Genomic DNA, 20,371 nt, shown 5'->3' on the forward strand with positions numbered 1-20,371 from the left:
ACCCTCCATTCGGTGACAATCACATTCAACTCAGCCGCGGCATCCTCATTCGTTTCACGTCACGCCCTAAAGTGCAAGCAGATGGTCAAAGACATCTGAGACGGATCACGATGAACCGGGCCTAAGATGTGCTAAAGTGTAAACGTGGGTGATGATATTTGACCTCTCATATTTGTCTTCACTCAAGAATGAGGAGAGCGGGCATGGGGTGCCAAAACGCTCCGCCATGCAGCAAACTGTTCCCCATCAATGCCAATCAATTGTAAAAAAAAAAAATAAATCTTCCATTTTTTTTTAACTCACAACTAAAGCATATTTTTGCCAAAATGAAGACCAATACTCCGCTAAGCATCCTCCATCATGTTCTAACTCAACATCTAGATCAACGCCTGATGCATTGTGGGATGGAATAACAAGTTGACATGCAGTTGCAGGGGGAGTTGGTCTCAGCTGCGAAAACATCCGGCCCACCTGCCGGCCACACATGCATCAACCTTAAAGGTTTGTAGGGAGTAACACTTTTTAAAAAGCTCTTAGATGGTACGTGAAGCCTGCATGCATTGCGGTTTAAAGCCGTTTCCTATGACTGAACCACACTTCACGTAATCCCCCCTTCACACACTCACACACACTGTATGAGACCTGCGGGATAGTAAAACCTTTCCTGTATTTTTCACCCCCCCCCCCCCCATCACAGTATGCCATTAAAAAAAAACATTGCTTTTGGGGGTGGGGGTGTTGCTAGGAAACCTGAATCTTTGCAAGAGCGGGAGCCATTGTGGTTTGGACACCAACGTAAATTACAAACTGCGACGGTGCTGCGGAATTCTTGGCGCCGTAACAACGAAGCAATAGGAAAGTAAAACTAGCGCAAAGTTAGCAGGAGGTTGCGAAAATATGCAAATTTGTCATTCAAGTGGTGACTTCCTATTCATTCCACATGTAAAGAACATTACAACCACGCTGTGTCACGCTATGTCCAAATATGGTCATGTTTATATTAAGCAATGTTATTTAATGACATCATCTGTTCAAATTGGACCATGAAACAATTTACGGTGTTCAAAATAGCCAGAGCACATTGACAATAACTCTTTAACACCCAATTGTCTGAGACAGGCGCACCTTTACTCTCACTCTGCGGGATCTGTGTGTCATTATACTTCCTCAAGATTGAATTCGTGGGTGTTATTTTGACACATTTTACTCATTGGACTTCTTTTTCCACTTGAGCATAGTGATGCTTGTATTCATTCCTTGTAAACTAATCCTTTTTTTTTAGGTGGGCATCATTCTCATTTAGGTGACTTTTTCTTCGTCCTTTCCAACAAGTATCTCCGGTTGTGCATCCAAAACTGCTTTCACGTCTGGCTCTTTAAAGACGCTGGAAAGTCAAACTAACCAAATCCACCCAAACAATTCTGAAGAGGATTGGGGAAACCGCGCCACAGCGGCGAACGGTCCATAAACTTAATGCTTGTGGAAAAATAGCATCAAAACTGACCGGCTACTTAAATTAACCCACCTGATCGCGACTTGATGATGTGACTGAACTCCTCATTGGCTCCGCCTTCTGCAAAGTCGCTGAGTGATGCCATAGTTGCAAATGAAGTGCGGCGAACGTGGCTTTGCTTGCTCAAGGCAACGTTTCACCTGCAAGAGGAAAGTAAATATGTATAGTAATACATTTTTGCACAAAACATGTTGACAGACATGCATACAATACACGAAACGGGAGGGGCAATAAACTGCTTCAGCCTCTTTTTGGAAAAATTGATCACAATCTGTGAAAAAAGTGTTCATATCTGTAGTCTGAGCAAACTCATTGGCTCACTTCTGTGTAAACTCTCAGTCGATCACTTATATCTTGCATGCTTGCTGAAAGCGTGAAACGATGAGCTTTCATATCAGTGTTATGGTCTTCCATGATTTATATATATATATATATATATATATATATATATATATATATATATATATATATATATATATATATATATATATATTTTTTATTTTTTTTTTTTTTTTTTTTCCAAGAGCCAGAAGGGTTTTACCTAATGAGTATAACAGTGACGTGCAGTCAGGGGAGGCAGGTGAAACTGTGCCTCACCTGTCATAATGGAAATATCAAATGACAAAATAAATAAAACAGTTATATTTATTTAGTGAGTTGTACTTTAACGTTCTTTTCCATTTAACTTCACCATTTTTTATTTTTATTTTTTTAAATCGCTGAATTTTCACATTTACCGTTCAAATACTAAGTGGAGACGAGCGGTGAGGCAGCAGCCGGCTGAGCCTCACCATGGATTGTGCAATCACTATGTTAACTGTGCTGGCTTGCTCTGCAGTGAGACCGCATTGCTGTCCCTCTGCATATCGCTATTAAAGTGTTCAAAAGCTTTTAGTATATGAACAATTTTTCTACAGTTTAGCTGGTGTATATAATGTACAGGCACTGTACATATATATATATATATATATATATATATATATATATATATATTTTATATATATATATATATATATATACACATACAAGATATTTCTAAACTGGACTTTCAATCGAAGCAGGAGATAATAATTAAAGGGAGACCAACACTTATAGTTCACAAACGGTGAGGGACGAATCTAAATCTCCTGGACCGCTTCTCAGCTTTTTGGCCAAGAAGGATCTCATTGAAACTCTTCCTGAAGCGACAAAGTTGCTCCAGCTCGTGCTCACTGTTCCAGCTACTACAGCATCAGTGGAGCGGTCATTCTCAGCACAAAAGACTGAAAACATGCAGTCGGAAAAGGACTGATCAAGGACGACTTTCTTCACTGGCAGTGATCTCCATTGAGACAGAGAGACGTGGACTTAATTTATAAGTAAAGGTAACACGATAAAAACGTTTTTTAAAACTTTTTTAAAATTCTTTTTTTTCGATGCTATAGTTTGTATACAGTATATAAAGAATGCTGACATGACATTGTAAACAAAACACGTTAACTGTTGCCAATCAAATGGTGAATAAGCTACTCTGTGGAGTTCATGTTTGTAAATCTGACAGTGATGACGTCAGTGCCTCACCAGCCATGAACCTCACCGCACGTCAGTGGAGTATAAACACATTCACATTCACCTGAGGACTTTAGCGTGAGCGTGTATGTGCGTGCGTGCACTGTCCCTTTAAATCAGCCACTCTTCCAGTTATTCTTCCATTCGTTTTGACAAAACAAATGTTTAGAAATGACATTCCAAAACTTTGACTGACTTTTTCCTGATTCATGTTTGCAGCGTTATCTTTAGCATATCTAACCCAAGACTACTCACCTCTGCTGTCAACGGGAGGGATTACGCCGCCTCAAAATACAACTCCAAACCGTCCAAAAAAAGGCGTCAAAGTTGCAGATCGATACATGGATACATTAAAAGTACATTAGGCTAGAGTTTGAGACATTTTTCAAGAAACAACGTACTATCTACTGAGAAAATTCATGCAAAAACTGCTACAAAATGTTTGCAAAATCCAAGTTGGACTTTTTGGAGGTATCGAGGGTGTCGAAGTATAGTCCAGCCGTCCTTGTCTTGAAACCACACGACGATATGACCTGTTTGAAAATGCGAATTATTATTTAAGTGGGTGAAAAACGTGGAATGTGTAGGGAGTCAGCAGCGACTCACAACTTTGTTCCTGGTGGTGTTTTTTTAATCGGTGGTTGTCATTCACAAAGTGCGGAAAAGTTAAAAGCGAAAATCCTAATGGTTTTTCAAAATTAAATATTATTATTGCTGGATGGCATGGGGTAAATATTTGCAGGGAAGCTTCAATTTCATATTTGTACGCCATTTAATCACTTTTATTTAACTTACAATTACTTCATTTTAAATCTAAACAATAACTACTCATAGTGTGAGTCTAGCGTCAAAAATATTATTTTATGTTGAAATTCAAAAACAGGAAACTTGTTTCTCAACAGTCTGTGCTTGACAGATCTATCCTCTGCCCCACCCTACTTTGGTCAAGAAGTTTCCCGACGCCACGATGGAAACATGGCGTGATGGATGTCACGTGAACTAACACAACCCAATCAATTAACTTTAATTATTATTATTATTATTATTATTATTATTATTATTATTATTATTATTATTATTATTATTATTATAATACATTAAAGTACGTTGAATACAATTGGTTGCTTCTTAAAAACAAAACACGTTAAATTTGAGGATAATGCTTAGTAATATACCACGGACAAGACAATTCAAATAATTACCAATATTGAATATCCTGTCCGGTGTATAACACAAAATAAAGTGTATATTTTTGCTATTTTTGGGGGGTGGGGGTGCGTGCAAAAATTCACATTGTTAAAATGAATCTGAAATAAATTATAGATCTATGGGGGCAATTTCTGCAGTTTTGTGGATTAAGAAGAGGTGTTGATCGTCTTGCATTCAGTCTATTAGGCCTTCAACTTCTTGGCTGTCAAGGCCCCCTTGTGGATGCTAACTCAACACAGCTCAGTTACACAAACCAGACGGCTCAAATGACACGCCTTTGGAAAGCTTGTTTTAACATTCATTCAATATGCCGGATAAAGTCTCGTGTTCTTGTGCTCTTTGTCCCACTAGAAAGACAATTCTGCGCACATGGAGAACAACTGCATGTTGCAAATCACATTCTCTCTGGTACTGTCTTGAACTATCTGGACATTTTTAGCATCACACCAGAGTCATAAGGAACTTATTGTGATATGTTCTGCATTTCATTGTGTTAGTACTTTTCAATGGCGGTACGAAAATTTGCAAGGATATAGTTTCTGAGCCCAAGTGGTGACCTTTGCACACATCAAATTAAAATGACATCTATCCATCCATCTTTAATTTGAGCCTTTATTTGCATAGATCTGTCGGGAAAACAGAATCTATTGTATATGGAATAATCATTGCGGGAAAAAAAAATGAAAAATACAAGATGACATGTAAAAATATTTCTGTGGTGTAATATGACTCAATCAGATAAGAGTCTTTAGACACCTTCACCTTTATGTGGAATTCAGAATACATTTTATGTTACCAGACACATCGTCCATCTTTTTTTTCTTTCTGTGTGTAATTCAGTGTTTTTAAGAAAACTGGAGAATAAAAGTGAACATGAAAGTTGTCTTCAAAGTTTTCATGAAAGTTGTCTGAGCTGGATATTGGTAGATTAACCTCAGGTAGCTAGCTACTTAACTACAGCTATCCACTTGTCAGAGATAATCTCTATCACCACTCAACCGTAAAAGACGACTAAAATGGGTTTAAAGTGTGTTTAATTGTGTGCACTGCTGAGTTTGTAGGTAAAGGCCCATGGCAGCGGCGAATTTTGTCTCAATCTTAAGGTTCGAATGCAGAGCTCGAATTTCATCTAAAGCGCCACCCTGTCATCAAACTCACACATGTAGTTCATAGCCCTGTCGCAATAGTGGTCCCACCAGTCACCGTCATCTGACGCCATCGCCACGCAGTTCTCCCGCTTGCCGCCGTCCGGCTGGCCGGACAGGAAGTGCCTGCGCCATTGGAAGTAGGAGACGGGCGTGCCATCGTCAAAAATATATATGCCCTCGGTCGCCAGGTCGTTGACGCCAAGCCACACGGGCCAATTGCCCGGTTGGAAGAAAGATTTGACGTAGTCGGCAAGCGCCTCCTGTTCGCGGCGGTCTCGTGGCATTGCCATGCGACCACCACGCTCCAGGCACTTCCGGGAAGCCCCTGCGTAGTCCTCATAGTTGTGGTACACAAGGTAGCATTTGTAACCCATACGCAGGCCCTTTTGGCAACCTGATGGTCACAGAAAAAAAAAACACAGATTCAGATGTTGATATTAACTCATTCACTACTAGGCATGTACAAAATTGTGTCCACTCCAGTGCCAGGGTATTTGTCATTATCACCTGACTTCCAGGACACACAGAATACTGTATTGAGTTTTAGGACGACATAAACATTCAAGACAGCGTTAGAAACCTCTTACTGTCATCAGAGAAAGAGTTCATTCCTAAATTATATGTGTCTGGAGTTATTTGAGCTTGAAATGAGGGTGGCTGTCCAAAATAAAATGCAAAACATACATATTGGTTTATACAGCGCTTTAACAACAGCTGAAGCTGGAATAAAGCGCTAACATGGAAACAAGGACATGCTACCCCCTTGTAGAAAAAAAAAACATTGCCAGAGGCCATAACCAGCGCTTTATCGGCCACCAAGCATGAAAAAACTAAACCCTCAAACATTCAGGAATGGCACTCTCCATCATATTTTCAGTTCCCAAATAAATTCAGACATGGCAGTGAATGAGTTAATGGCACTGATACTTCAGCCATTTTGACTTGAGCACCTGTTACATTATTTTTTTCATTGTCTCATTAGCCATACCGACCGGACAGGTACATTTAGTCATTATTTCTTGGAGATAAAGGGTTCCTTGTCCTGCCCAAAATGCATTTCCACCTCCCCAGCAGGGTCTTCCAAGCTAATAGTCTGAAAGGGTCTAAAAATAAGCTTACCTTCTAGTCTTCCAGTCTCTTTGCGATTGTCTTTGCTGTGTTGGAAAACTTCACGGATTTTGTCCTCCAGCTCTGCCACCTTGGCTGCCATATTGGCGAATGGAGAGAAAACATCAGTGGAACCAGGAAGTAACGCTGGTTAGCATTAGCGTAACTAGGTACCATCCATCCTGGATAACGCTCAATGAGTTGGTCCATGCTGACATCCAGAGTGTAGTGGCCTACGTTGAGTTTGTGAATAGCCTGGTCCATTCCGGCCAGTCTGGACACTGTGCAAAAAGACGACACAATGTTACTCTGGTAAAAAAATTTCCACAGTGGGGCAAATTATCAAAAGTTGAACAATTTTAACAAATGAATAAAAAAAAAATAATTGGCATGAAGACGCACAAACATAGTTATAGGAGGTTTCAAAGTCGGACGCCGCATTTGTAGGCTCCACTTCCGATGTTGGAATGATGTCGGGAACATCTCCTCTGGACTTTTTCACATCTGGAAAAGATAGCTGATATACACCCCCACCAAATAAAAAATAAATAAATAGATACAATTACATTAAAATAAAGATAACATAAAACACAATATTGACATCACATTGCCTTAAAATGATTATGACAGAAATGAGCTACAAATAATACAATTAAAATAAGATAAAATTATTCTTTTAAGATAAAATTGAGTCACTTTTGTCCAACTTGGGGGCGGTGTAACCATTCCCAATGTTATTCGTTCATGATCTCATTGCTCCTGGGAGTGGGTCCTTGAGTGCACTCATTTTTTTACTTTTCAAAACAATTTGAACAACAAATAATGGTATCGACAGAATGATATGAAGTTGACTTGAGACGGTCAAAAGCTCAGTATAATATAATCCTGACCTGTGTTGGTTTCGGCGTCCCGGCAGGAAGACAGCAGCCCAGAGAACACGAACATAACAGCAGAGCGAGCGACCTGGCGACGGGTCCCATTTTCAAACCTTAAACTTCTGGAAGACGCAAGCTAAAAATCTCACTTTCTCTCCACTCTTCCTTCCTACGTCTCTCTCACTTTCCTGACTCACACCTCCCCCAGAGACACTGCGCGGTGGGAATACTGGAAAAAAATGTTTGAAAAAAATGATGTCAATTTCCAAATATTGTGATTCTATCCCCACTGCTTCTCTTGTTTTGCTTTCAGGGCGTCACTTACTCGTTGCCAAACAGGAAAGCCTTTTGGGTTTTCCTGTCTCTGTCCCATGTCCACTCTGTGTGCGCTAAAAAGCCTTAATATACATGGTCGTTTTTTGCGCTAAAAAAGCCTTACTATACATGGTCGTTTTTTGCGCTAAAAAAGCCTTACTATACATGGTCGTTTTTTGGACAAAAAAAGCCTGACTATACATGGTCGTTTTTGCGCTAAAAACGCCTTACTATACATGAGAATAAGATACTGTGGCACATAAGGCACATAAGAATAAGATACTGTGAAGAAAAAAAAATAAAGGATTTTGATTTTGGGACATACCTAGAAATGTCCAGTCATTTATTGTTTGTTTGAGTATATCTTTTTGTATGTAAACAGTTCAATAATAGTCCATAAATGTAATGTTTTATCTTAAATGTATCCAAATTAGGACTTTGTTAAATGTACTGGCAGGGAACAATGGTCACTTCAAAAGCACAGATGTCATTTTGGTGTTTGAGCCAATTAAAATAAAACAAGAGTCTTGTTTGTCTTTCCAGAAGAAAATTGTTTTCTTTGGTCCACACTTTAGCTCTCTAAAACATGATAAAGATCATTTATTTGTGTAAACTAACAATGAAAGGAAAGGAGGAAAAATGATAAACTGTCTGATAGATGCTTTGTTTACTTGTTGCATATTGATTACCAAATTAGAGTGAAGAGACTGACCCTAGAAACTTATCATTTTAGAATTTAGAGTGGGGAAATATTTAGTAAATGTCCAAAATGTGCAACAATGAGCTTCCATTGGAAACGTGGTTTCATGCACCACTTAGTGGCAAAACTTTGGAATTGCATTGATCAACTCGTGAAGTATTGTATTATTTGTCAACATCGACATGCTGTTTTTGTTGCACACGAAAACTGTCCTTGTTATCTGAGATTTCATTAATTTAGATTTTTTTTCAATCGTTTTAAATTGAGTTTGTTCCCTTGCTCGGAGACGCGAAACAGAATATTTGCACGCCGTCAACTCGGAATGATATAACCAAATTTTCAACGATGTCTGGTGAAAGAATGTAACCATTCAGGCTTCTGAAGGATGTTGGCTGCCGGCGGCTCGTTCGGACAGAGGCACCTCAGTTCATAGCGTGCGTGCACGCACGCACACACACGCGCACAATCACACACTCACGTCCACTATTAATGATTTTTATTCAAACTGATCGTTCTCAGGGGTAGATAATTTTGCATTACAGTACCTGGAAACGGAGAAAGTAGCATGGTGTGCCCAGTGGTTATGCTCTCATACTCTGTGTTCGATTTTCAGCCCAGGACCAGACATGAATTCCTGAGGCCCGAACAAGTAGGCATTATTTCCCTGTGTGAAGGTACATTGTATTTGATTTGAACATTTTATTTGGGAACAACATTGAACAATAGAAGTAAATCAATAAGCAACAAAAGACATACAGTATTGGTAACTTGGACCAATCGACGTGGATTATTCATTTCCAGTTCCTTATCTGATCAATGGCAATGGCAAATGAGAAAAAAACAGACGCGTACTGGAATGCGGAAGTATCGAAAAATCAAGTTAAGAAAATAAAATTAAAAATGAATAATAATAAAAATGTGATTCTAGTGATGAACTCATTTGCCCCAATGTTACCATGTGTCGTTATAAAGGCAGAACATCTCTGGTATTTTGGACCAATCGGCGTGGCTTCCTGGTTTTCTCTTTCCTTATCTGACCAATGGAAAGCGAGAATGGACGGACGCGCAATGGAATGCGGATGTATAGAAAAAGCAAGTTAAAAATACAATTACGACATTTGGTCAATATTAGTACACATGTTTTGACACAGTATATTACTTTTACGGAGGAAAACGATGCCAAAATGTGTTTAAAATAGAATTAGTTATTTTCATTCGTTTTTATTTTCGTTGTATTTGAACTTCCTTTTTCTCCACTTCCGCATTCATGGTAGACGTCCGTCTTTTCTCATTTGCCATTGGTCAGATAAGGAATGGAAAAGAATAAACCACGTCGATTGGTTCAAGTTTCCAGTATATATTTGTTGACACAAAACGCACGGCATAATTAAGTAATTCCTGGGATCGGGGTTTTCAATATAAGGATTAAACAATTACTGTAATTATTTTTTATGGGAATTTTCGATTTCACGACTGAAATTGTAATCAAAATTAAGCTACCAGGAGTGGGGTTCGAACCCACGCGGACATATGTCCATTGGATCTTAAGTCCAACGCCTTAACCACTCGGCCATCCTGGTGCGTATGGCGATGCTTCAGATCCCAACATCATATATAATAGATACCTTTTTGATAAACCACTGATATGTTATATTGCAGCAAAAAGTGTCTTTCACGAAGTGTCGTTACCAAACAGCATTAACAGCAATTTGCTTTTTGTCGAGATATGGTAGCCAGAAATTACGTGTGTTCATCGCGATAGCGAGCCTACATACGACATACTACAGTGTCGTACATGACAATGGCTTTAGGTTTTACCGTACTTATCAAATAGAATAAGTATTGCTGATTTGTTTGAGTGCATTTGTAAACACAAAAGTTTGTCCTGATGTTGTTTACAACACCCATGTTAACCTTTTGGGGTCACTACGGACCACAGCAGTTCAACTACATATATAGGTAGGACTTCTGTTTACTTATTTATTGTCGTTTTAGATAAGTTCCGAGCGTATTTGAAAGGGATGCTTATAAGGTTTTGTTGAAAAGATATTTTGCATGTACAAACCGTTTGTTATGGTTGGAGACTATAATGCCAGTGTCACAATTGCCAAATGATCTGCACTTTCCAACTAACGCCTGGAACGTTTACAATTTGGTAGCCAAGACACACATCAACTTTTGACCCCATGACTTGGATGCCACATCCTCAAAAGATGCACGATAGGTAAATGAAACTTCCACTTACTTGTCCGAAGGTGCAACATAACCCAATGTTTTTCTATTCTTTCACACACACACACACACACACACACGCACACGCACACGCACACACACACACACACACACACGAACACACACGCGCACACACACACCCCACCACATCCCCTTTCAAATAGCTGCTGTGGACTGCAAATTTCCCCATTGTGGGACAAATAAAGGTTTTCTGATTCTGAATAAATAGTGCTCAGAGACTTTCAAAGACGTAGCTTCTCCTCGTTAATTTCCAGAGATCTCATTAAAACACAGAATATCTGGTGGGATTGTGTTTTATAATCTCTGATGTTCAATAGTCCTCCAATGTCACTTAAAGCCAATAGAGCAGCTCTTATGGAAAAGTTTTGTTTCCTTACCAGGTCGGGAGCTCCGATTCCAACTGTACATTTACGCTAGCTAAACTAAAAGCTATGACGGACAGCCCCTCCCACCCCCTCCTGCCCATCCTGACAGCTCTGGGTAGCTCCTTTAGCCAGAGACTGTTACACCCGCGCTGCAAGAAGGAGAGGTACCGCCGCTCGTTCCTACCGACTGCTGTCAGGCTTCACAATTCCCAATGATCACATGTGAAAAAAAAAAAAAAAAAAAAACAACAACTGGACACTTGTAAATATGGGTTGTTGCAATATATCTAAATGCATTTCTTGATTCTGCACTATGTACAGTCTTGTTTATAGAACGGTTTTTGCACATCTACATTTGCACAGTATACAGTTGACATTTTTATTTTGTTATGCTTAGAATATCTTTTTCTATCCTTTCACTCCCACCCCAACCCCATCCCTCCTCAATTGCTGCTGTGGACTGCAAATTTCCCCATTGCGGGACGAATAAAGGTATTCTGATTCTGATTCTGATTCTGATTTAAGTTTCATTTATTTAGAGGTGGGTCAACCTGTTTATCAGACGATCCTTTCTGTTGATATGGCAAAAAATGTCGCTTGGTTCAACTCAACGTTATTGATTGAACATTTTAATGACCAACCATTGGCACATACAAGATGCTGAACTTCAAGTTGGACTCACACATACACAAAGACACTTGAAACAAATCAATAATATAAAGACAGTGAATACAATGAAAGATGTTCTGAATCAAAAAAACAAACATTAAAAATGTTTTAAGAGGAGTTAGGCATAGAGGTATGTTGCCTAACCGGGGGTGAGAGGTAAAATCGGTCGAGACCATTTCTCATCAAAACAAAATAATCTTCAAATGAACTCTAAAGTCAATAGGAAGCCTGTGAATGGAGGCCAGAATAGGAGGGGTTTTGACCTTCATTTAAGAGGTGAGTAGCAGCCTTTTGGACCAAGTGGAGATGTTTGGAGGAGGACCCGTTGACTCCAAAATAAAGTGCTTGACAGTAATTCAGCTAAAATGTAACAAAAACATGATTAACTGTCTGTGTCATTGTAAAAAGGAATTAATGTATCACAGAGTCAGCCAATCAATGACTCATATAATACATCTCTGTATATGAATATCTGTTATTGTTCTTGTTAATTTCTGCAACAGGGTAGACACGGGCAACATTGCAAAAACGGATTTCTTTTCTTGTATTGTATTGCCTTTGTGATCTCTACATTGACTCTCTGAATATATTGCCGAGTGTTTGACACGTTGGCTTCGATATTATTCAGCATGCAACACTGCTCTTCGGTTAGCGCCGCCACATCCTGGAACAGTTCGTGGACTTCCCTGAGCCGGACCTCCAGTGCCACCAGTTCCTTATGTCGGTCTTTGATTTCGTTCATCGCCCAGCGAGACGAATGACCCTCTTGAGTCGGTAGAGTCTGCGACAATTCGTTCCAGCCTTGGAATCCTTTGTCGACAATGTCATCTAGTTTCTCGTCTGTGATTTTAGTCCCCAATATGGAGGCCTGCCGCTGGATCCGCTCCCTGCAAATGGAACGTTGCAGTTCTTCCGCCTGGTTGTAGGTCCCCATGGCGGCTTGGAAGGCAAGGATAAGCGAGTCACACTGCATGCAGCAGATGCGACTCGAAGCCGAGTTGGGCCCTTCCTTTTCCGCCATCTTTTTACTCTCCGCACCCAGTGCCGAAATGCGAGTATGTAGCATTTGCCCTTGCTTCTGGATCCCCCTGGCGATGTCATCCGAGTCCCGCTTGACCGCGGCGAGGTGACGGACAGTGGTGCGAAAACGCTCGTTGTTCTTCTTGAGACGATCCACCTCCAAGAGGAGTAAAGAAATCTCCTTGCGGATGGACTCGGCTTCCTTTAGGATGCTCTCAATGTCTAAAGAGTTCTCAAAGACGATCGCCTCTTGAGTTTTTGGCAGCTTGCTCTCGTCGTACTCCATGTTGTCCTCATCCTCCAAGGCCTCGCTCACATTGCGCAGTCTCTCAAGCATGTCCCGCATTCTTCCTCTGGAAAAGAACAGACGCTGTTATTGTTTTCAATTCTGGTGCTCGTACACCATAGCAACGTTGCTTGAGATCCTGCTCCAAAATATGTACAATTACTTGATAGGGTGAAACAAAGTGACCGGTTTTAGCAAAACCTACACAGTTGGCTAAAATAAAATATTGTTCCATTAAATTGTGTCCTTTAATTCAGTTTCACTCGAGGGCTGTGCCTCCATTACTGCTTGTGTGTTGGATTTTTATTTTTATTTCTTTTTTATTTTGGTCCAATCAGATTTCAGTTCTGTGTTGCCAGGTCAATATAATCTGCCTCAATGTAGTCAAGTTGGGTGATAAATATGAAACTATTTTTGAGTCATGAAAAAGCATCAATAGCAGACAGACTCACGGCAATCTGTATTCAGAATAAAACTTGTGGGACTGTTTCATGTGATTTATTTATATTGGTTCGGGTTACGTTTACTTTCCTACGACGATACTGATGGCCATGCTAATTTCCCTCTTTGTATGTGATCATAGCCAAATTATATCAAACCACTTTTTGATATCGCACCACACTTTTATGATGTTATTAGGATAGGCAATTAAATCCAAAATAAAGGGTGATCGGAAAAACTCACTGGAATTCGAGAAAGTAACACTGCCAAAATGTTTCTCCCAAGAATTGATCATTCAACACCTGTACCGCACTCATTTGATTGGTTTTATCATCTACAAATCGGAGTGATTTTTAGCTTGTGTTCACTGATTTACTTATAATGGTTGTTTGAAGTTCATTTAAAGATTGTTAATGATAATCCTAATTTAAACAGCTAAATTAACTGAGATTTCTTGTCAGTTGACACATTCAATATGGCCGACACACTGACGCATACAGGGACCAACCTGCTTTTCGGAAGTGTCTTGAAGATATAGAAAAAAATTAATAACGGGTACATAAGCATCACAAGCTTTTCCATAGTGTATAAAAAATAAATAAAGTCTCGTCTATAGTGTCAAAACCTGCTTGTGTATAAATGTTGCCACACAATTGCGTCCAATTGTAACTTGCGCATAATCAGTGTTAGTTTTTTTTTTTATGTACGACATGATCATTATAGAAAGTAACACTCCCAGAACGTTTCTTTCAAGCATGGATCAGTCAACACCTGTACCGCACTAATTTGATTGCTTTAATCATCTACAAATCGCAGTGAATTTTAGCTTACCCTTTTTCTGAGTTCTTCGCACCAAATCCAGTGATCTCACAATGCACCTGCCCCCGATGGATTAAATCCAAACAGTTTGTGAGAACATGATAAGAACTGCGTTCAAGGAAAGTTGACTATCTGACGTACGGCACATGTAGGAGCCACATCCCTTTCGAGGCCCTCCCTTCGTACTAATTCTTCCTGGAAGGTTTCTTCGCTTCTTTGCAATGGTATGTTACATTGAAGGAAGTTCAAGACCGGGTAGACCTGTTCATCAAAACCCATTGGTGTCACACCACAATGATTTTTTTTTGTTGTTGTTGAAAATATTCTATGATGACTCCTGGACTCTGTACATTGCGTTCCAAAATTAAAATATTCATCTGTTTTTTTCTCAGACACAATGAACATCATTTTTAGACAAATCTCCCAATGACAGCGGTATTTTTATTTCTCATTAGAAGTCTTTTTTTCTCGATAGGGTTTAAGTAAGGACACATAGGCGCATTTATATGTATTTTTAATGTTTGAATGCAGAACAGATTGTTCAGGCAGTACAATTGATAAATTAATCAAAATCATCAACACAAATCCAGAGCAGTGTGGCATCACGATACCTTTGAAGATCACGATTTACCCCTTTCGTGGACAGCGGTCACGACAGAGGACATTTTATGAAATCAGGTTACAGGGTGTGTGAAGGGGGTAAACCGTGTTGTGCAAATTAGCGTGAAAATAATTCTATTTTTTTACAGTCCTGTATTTACAAAAGGGTCAAGAAAATGCAGTAAAAATCTAAACAAGAAAGAGTTGTATTTGTGATGCTGAGTTTTGTAGATGTATCTAAAAACAGATCAAAAAAGAATTTCAGTTGCTTTTGACATAATGAGGACATTGGAAATTAATTACGAGATTATGACTGAAGTATTTTTTGCAAAATTATAGTGCAATAGGGTGATTGATAGGGTCATTTATGAAGAGAAAAATCATGCAGAGAATCAAAAGTAAGAAAACAAGATTCTTTAATCTTTGGGACGGCACAAAATAGGGAGGAGCTTTTATTAAAATCGGCCGATATGACGTCATTGACCGGTGTAACGGAGGTTGAAGAAAATAAAATCATGTTTACAATGTGTTCGCATCGCGAAGTGGAAACTTATCTGGTTTCTCATTTCTAGTGGGAATTTTTTCAAACAAATAATCCGGGTGTCATCACAAAATTATTTTTATCCTAATGTCTCTCATTAATTTATGCGTTTCACTTCCTGGAAAGAGAGAAATAAACCTGCAGGACTGTGATTGAAACTCCTCCCGGGTTGAATGTATGCATCTTGTTACATCGGGCTTTCGTTTCTCGCTTTAGTCAAAGCAAGGGAAGCAACTACAAAACATTTGTTTAAACGGATTGTTCCTGTCGTGACGTTTGGCCTTTCCCAGTTTAAAAAGCACATCTTGTAAATGCTCGTCTGTTTTCTGAACATTGGTCTCAATGGAGTTGAGCATGGGGCCCTGCTCCTCCACCAGCAAGGCGACATCCAGGAAGATCTCGTGGACCCCTTTGATGCGGTTCTCCAGGTCCACCAGTTCCTGGTGGCGTTTCTCGATTTTGGATAGAGCCGTGCGAGCCGTTTTGCCCTCCGCCATGACGTTGTCTGTAAAGATGTTCCAGTGACCTTTCTCGATCATCTCCTCCACCTCGTCGCCGGTCACCTCGCGCCCCACGATCTCCATCTGCCTTTGGATCTGGGCTTTACAGTTGTCGCGGTGGCTCATTTCCGCCTCGTTATAGTCAAACATAGCGTCACGGAAGCCGTTGCTCAGACAGGCGTACTGGGTCCGGGCGATGCGCGTGATGGCCGAATTGGGGCCGTGAACTTCATCCAACTTGCGGGCCGTGTTATCCATGTCCCGCAGGTTGGACAACACGCGCTCGGCCCGCGTCTTTATATCGGCGCCGATGCTGTTCGCGTCCCTCTTGATGGTGCTCATGGTGGTGACGCCTTGGAGCATGCGAGAGTTCTGCTCGCGGAGACGTTTCACCTCCAGACGAATAAGCTGGACGTCTTTGCGGATAGCCTGAGCCTGCTCGAAGATCTTAGCGACGGCGGGGCTGTTGTCGAACACCACCGCCTCATGGGGGAGCTCGTCCTCCAGGTCCACGTTACTAAGGGAGTCCGATAAAGCCGACTCGGAATACTCCATCGGCTCCATGTGGTTGCTGGACAATTCCTGCATGTTGCTCAGTCGGTCCCTCATGGTGTAAGCTACAAAAAAATGTGAGTTTACAGATTTTACGTAGAAACGCAAAAGCAGTTTTTGTCTTAACCTGGTGGCTTTAACATCAATGGCAATAATATTTATTGAGGCGTGACATTAGCCATCCGGTGAATTGTATTTTTTAAATTATTTGTGGCAAATGTATCATATTTTGCGGCTTCCTAACATCACCTTAACAAAAACAAAAACAAAAAATAAACACATAATGTGTAATTTTAAGTGAAAAGCTAATTTAAAAATAAATAAATACACTTTTCATCTGTTCACACGTAATCCATTTAGCTTGTTGCAAGTCAAGCCCTTGCTCGCAAGCTCTAAAACAATACACAGTATTTTTTTCCCTTTCTGGTTGGGTAAAGAATCACACATTTAAGTGGTTGAATTCTCTTTTCACTGAAGTACTTCTATCTGTACTCAATTCTACATACTTTGACTTAGGAACAGAGTGTGGGTACTTTTGTCACCATTGGTAGTGAACCTAGTCGGTTACTTGGGTGTGTCTTTCTAGCCTGACCTTAAAGTTTTTCAGAGATTCTTCCATAAAAGGTTATATTCAGGCAAATATCTACACAAAAAAAATCAGAATGCCTTCTTTCTTCAAAGTGGAATCCACCCAGTGCCCGGCAGTGGCCGGACAGGTTTTCAATAGAATACTTTTGAAGTTCTTGGGCCTCACTAAACTGGTTTCTTTCACTTATCATGTGACTAAAGTCGTTGTCCCAGTATTTATTTTTACTTCTTATCCGGGACAACGCATCATGTTCAATAGATACCGTGCATTATAAGACAATATCGTAAGCGATGCTTTTGGAGCTCATATTTTTTTATCAGCAAAGAGGTATGCCATGTGTACATAGAGGTTGTCAGATAAGTATTGTCATCTGTTAATGCATAAAAAATAAAATAAAGGCAAATAATTGAGAATAGTAACACAGGGATGACTATGGCTAATAATAAGGAGCTTTGAAAGGCAAATTAAATGTATTCTTATTAGAATATTACAGAAAACTTAATCTATGATTGTATCTTTATTCAAAAAGATTTTTATGTATAATGGTATTATATTTCCCTGCATACTTGAATCCAGAGCGAAATGTGATTTATTTTTGTAGAATTTTGATGATTTCATTTATCAGCCAAAAGTTTGCCCCATTCAATGAATTAGAATTTAAATTTGACATTGGAAACAACCCGAAACTGCTTTTAATCTCAAAATAATGAAGAAATTGGTCTTTGGAAATGTTTTCAAATATATTTTATGAATCTTTTATGATAAGTTCCACAATTTGAAGCGAAAAACTGAAATAAATGAATTGTATAATTCAATATTTAAAAAAAAATATTGAGATGCACCTATAATATTTCTTACGAGCTGATCTAGTGGGATTCAAAATAACACACAACAGTTATTGAATGGTTATTTTGACACACTTTCTATTACACTAAACGTAATGGTGCAGTGAATAAACAACACAAATGAGTCACATGGTGTTTCATGCACCTGACCCATTTTTATACACAATTTGAATCCACTAAGGTGAATTTTAAAGTGCTCAATGACACACATTTAACCCTTCAGTGCAACGGCGTAATAAAAGGGTCTTACCTTTATTGTTAGTCCTGTGTTTGTCTTAAAATTGAGGTGCCTGGTATCCCAGTACCATCCCAAAGTGCAGGGAGCCGCAATGGTGACGCCCTACATCTGCATGCAGGGAGCAGAAATCACTGGCCGCCGACGTCGGTTGAGTTTTGTGCAAAGTCAGAAGCCATGAGACAGGAATGAAGACTGGTGAGTTTGTGACGTGAAGTATCCCCAAAAAGGTGTGATCAGCAGCTGGAGCACAGATCTTAAGTGACTAAATTGAATTACTAAATTGACCAAAATTATACACCACGTTTGTTGTGTTCACTGATTTTGCTTGTAATGGTTGTTTGAAGTTTAGTTTACGATTGCTATTGGTAATCCTAATTTAAACAGCTAAATTAACTGAGATGTCTTGTCAATTGACACATTCAATATGGCGGACACGCTAACGCATGCCGGGGGCAACCTCCTGTTTTGGAACGGTCTTGAAGATGTAGAAAAATTATTAATAACGGGTAGATAAGAAATCACAACCTTTTGCATGAAGGCCAAAGAAATACAACAGGTGGGTAGATAAATGGGAAAATCGGAAGATTCAGGTTTTTCTCTAGTTTATAAAAATATTAATTTGCGTCTCTTGGTCGATTAAACCGTTGCCAAGACGTACTTACGTGTAACTTTTGCCACACGATTGCTTTCAAATATAAATTGAGAATATTCCATGTCAATTTTTTACCACGTGATCACAATTTGTCGTAAAATGTGTATTTGTCACAAAGAAAAGTGTTACATGTGTCCTAAGTAATCGATGCCTTCTTCGTTTGGGGCAAGGACAGCATTTTTTCCGTCGTTTTGTCGGTTGTTGACACTCCCACTTTTCATACGGTCTTTGAAGAGGGCAAGCATCCATCGGGGTCCTGACGTCACTTGCTCGTTGGCGACCTCGCTGCTCGAAGTCACCAAGTTATCAGACAGTTTTTATATATTTTTTTTAAATAAGGAACGAAGAAGCGAAAATGAAATTATCCGCAATTCGTAACGCTTGTGGCAACGCCGCACTTCGGATGCACCATTCCCGACACGGAAGCCGGGTCGGTGGGTCAATGCAGAGATGCCACTCGGTCGGCGTGGCTCCCAGCCGGGTTTTGGTGCGGGCGGCGAGCGTTTCGGCTCCCAGCGGCACCAGCGCTAAACTGTCCGATTACTTTGTGAAACAATCGCCGAAACCAGATGGACCTGACTACGACCTTTCTCTCAGGTAAACGAGATTACGTTTGTTTATTTGTATTGCTCTGTTGACATGTAGCCAAAACGTTGAGTCTCAAGTTATCTTTCGGCTGCTCGACACTTCCGGTACGTGTTTGGCAAAAATACACGTTTTCCGGGTATGATTAGAAGCTTCCCAGTGCCGCCTGCTGATGTAACCTCGCCTCTTGGTTACCTACAATATGGTAGTTCAACACCAGGACGATGGTGGATTATTAAATTTCGTTGAGTTAAACGCATACACGTTTCGTCATGATGGATGCCCAATGCATTCAGTGTCTTGTTATGGCTTGGTTCCCCGAGCACTCATTTCTTCCGTAGTATGATGTTGAATAATGTGTGAATCTATCTATTATGCCCCGTTTTCTTTTTATTTTTGTGGTGGAAAAATGTGTTTTATCACCTTTCCTCAATTTCGTTGTACAAAATGAACATATCTGACTGTTCATGTACATTTTAGGACTATGTACTGTTTCATATATGTTGATGTTGGGTGGTAAAATAAGATCCAGTCGCTTATCAAAAGCAAAATAAAACATTGGGTCATATGTCACTATAAAACGATTTTATTCTATTCCTTTTTTTCTGTCATAGGGATGTGATACAAACCAACAAAGAGGCAATCGTGGCCCTGCAGAGAAAGAATATAGCAGTCCAGCCACTGCTTGCTATCATACAGGTACGAATGGCTTTTATATTTTACTCAAGCTCCGTTAAAACATTACATGACTTTAGAGTAATTTTATTTTAAAGGTGGGTGAAGATGACAGCCTGTTGGAGATCAATAAGAAAATAGCAGGAAAGGTAAAAGTTATTTTGAATGAATAACTAACCCCCTGTCTTTTTTCTGGTCCTAATCATTCTATACCACATTGTAGACAATCCCTTTTTTCATGATATTCTCCCACAGGTCGGCTTAAATGTCACACAGATCTGTCTAGCCAAGGCCAGCGAAGATGAAGTAAGTGGAGAAAAAAAGTC

General features: G+C 39.8%; 5 protein-coding genes and 1 non-coding gene across 9 annotated transcripts in view; 1 reads left to right on the plus strand and 5 right to left on the minus strand.

Annotated features, from left to right (window-relative positions):
• Positions 1-3,675, minus strand: part of utrn (utrophin) — a 95,226-nt gene extending 91,551 nt beyond the window's left edge. For all 3 annotated transcript variants that reach the window (XM_089021382.1, XM_089021381.1, XM_089021380.1), the window contains exons 1-2: positions 3,317-3,675; positions 1,526-1,653 (exon numbers count right to left, since the gene is read on the minus strand). In XM_089021382.1, coding sequence (XP_088877508.1) covers positions 1,526-1,598 — 73 coding nt within the window. In that variant the 5' untranslated portion in view covers positions 1,599-1,653; positions 3,317-3,675. The remainder of the gene's footprint in view (positions 1-1,525; positions 1,654-3,316) is intronic.
• Positions 3,676-5,102: 1,427 nt separating this feature from the next.
• clec11a (C-type lectin domain containing 11A) lies at positions 5,103-7,710 on the minus strand. Its single transcript, XM_089021952.1, is given in 6 exon segments — positions 5,103-5,812; positions 6,538-6,621; positions 6,700-6,717; positions 6,720-6,806; positions 6,928-7,042; positions 7,416-7,710. Coding segments are annotated over 6 exon segments (807 nt in total). The 5' UTR covers positions 7,506-7,710; the 3' UTR covers positions 5,103-5,399.
• Positions 7,711-9,912: 2,202 nt separating this feature from the next.
• On the minus strand, positions 9,913-9,995 carry trnal-uaa (transfer RNA leucine (anticodon UAA)). The gene has a single exon. It is a non-coding gene; the product is annotated as a tRNA-Leu (tRNA).
• A 1,621-nt stretch (positions 9,996-11,616) lies between these two features.
• LOC148883794 (syntaxin-11-like) lies at positions 11,617-18,246 on the minus strand. 2 transcript variants are annotated; one of them, XM_089021706.1, is made up of 2 exons: positions 18,146-18,246; positions 11,617-13,075 (listed from the first exon to the last, which is right to left on the minus strand). In XM_089021706.1, exon 2 carries the CDS (start codon positions 13,066-13,068, stop codon positions 12,190-12,192), a length of 879 nt encoding a protein of 292 aa, XP_088877832.1. In that variant the 5' UTR covers positions 13,069-13,075; positions 18,146-18,246; the 3' UTR covers positions 11,617-12,189. The 2 variants fall into 2 exon arrangements, with proteins under 2 accessions (XP_088877832.1, XP_088877831.1); XM_089021705.1 differs by lacking the exon at positions 18,146-18,246 and adding an exon at positions 14,281-14,469 and having other exon boundaries at positions 11,618-13,075.
• stx11b.1 (syntaxin 11b, tandem duplicate 1) lies at positions 14,766-18,286 on the minus strand. Its single transcript, XM_089021704.1, has 2 exons — positions 18,146-18,286; positions 14,766-16,526 (listed from the first exon to the last, which is right to left on the minus strand). The coding sequence occupies exon 2, from the start codon at positions 16,516-16,518 to the stop codon at positions 15,622-15,624; it is 897 nt and encodes a 298-aa protein (XP_088877830.1). The 5' UTR covers positions 16,519-16,526; positions 18,146-18,286; the 3' UTR covers positions 14,766-15,621.
• Positions 18,287-18,655: 369 nt separating this feature from the next.
• The window catches only part of mthfd1l (methylenetetrahydrofolate dehydrogenase (NADP+ dependent) 1 like), a 30,452-nt gene continuing 28,736 nt past the window's right edge, over positions 18,656-20,371 (plus strand). The window contains exons 1-4 of the mRNA XM_089021703.1: positions 18,656-19,382; positions 19,985-20,069; positions 20,144-20,194; positions 20,301-20,351. Of these exons, the coding sequence (XP_088877829.1) occupies positions 19,141-19,382; positions 19,985-20,069; positions 20,144-20,194; positions 20,301-20,351 (429 nt within the window). The 5' untranslated portion in view covers positions 18,656-19,140. The remainder of the gene's footprint in view (positions 19,383-19,984; positions 20,070-20,143; positions 20,195-20,300; positions 20,352-20,371) is intronic.

The sequence above is a fragment of the Hippocampus bargibanti genome, linkage group LG19 (genome assembly GCF_051943395.1).
Source record: "Hippocampus bargibanti isolate YZ-2025 linkage group LG19, ASM5194339v1, whole genome shotgun sequence".
NCBI classification, from domain to species: Eukaryota; Metazoa; Chordata; class Actinopteri; order Syngnathiformes; family Syngnathidae; genus Hippocampus; species Hippocampus bargibanti.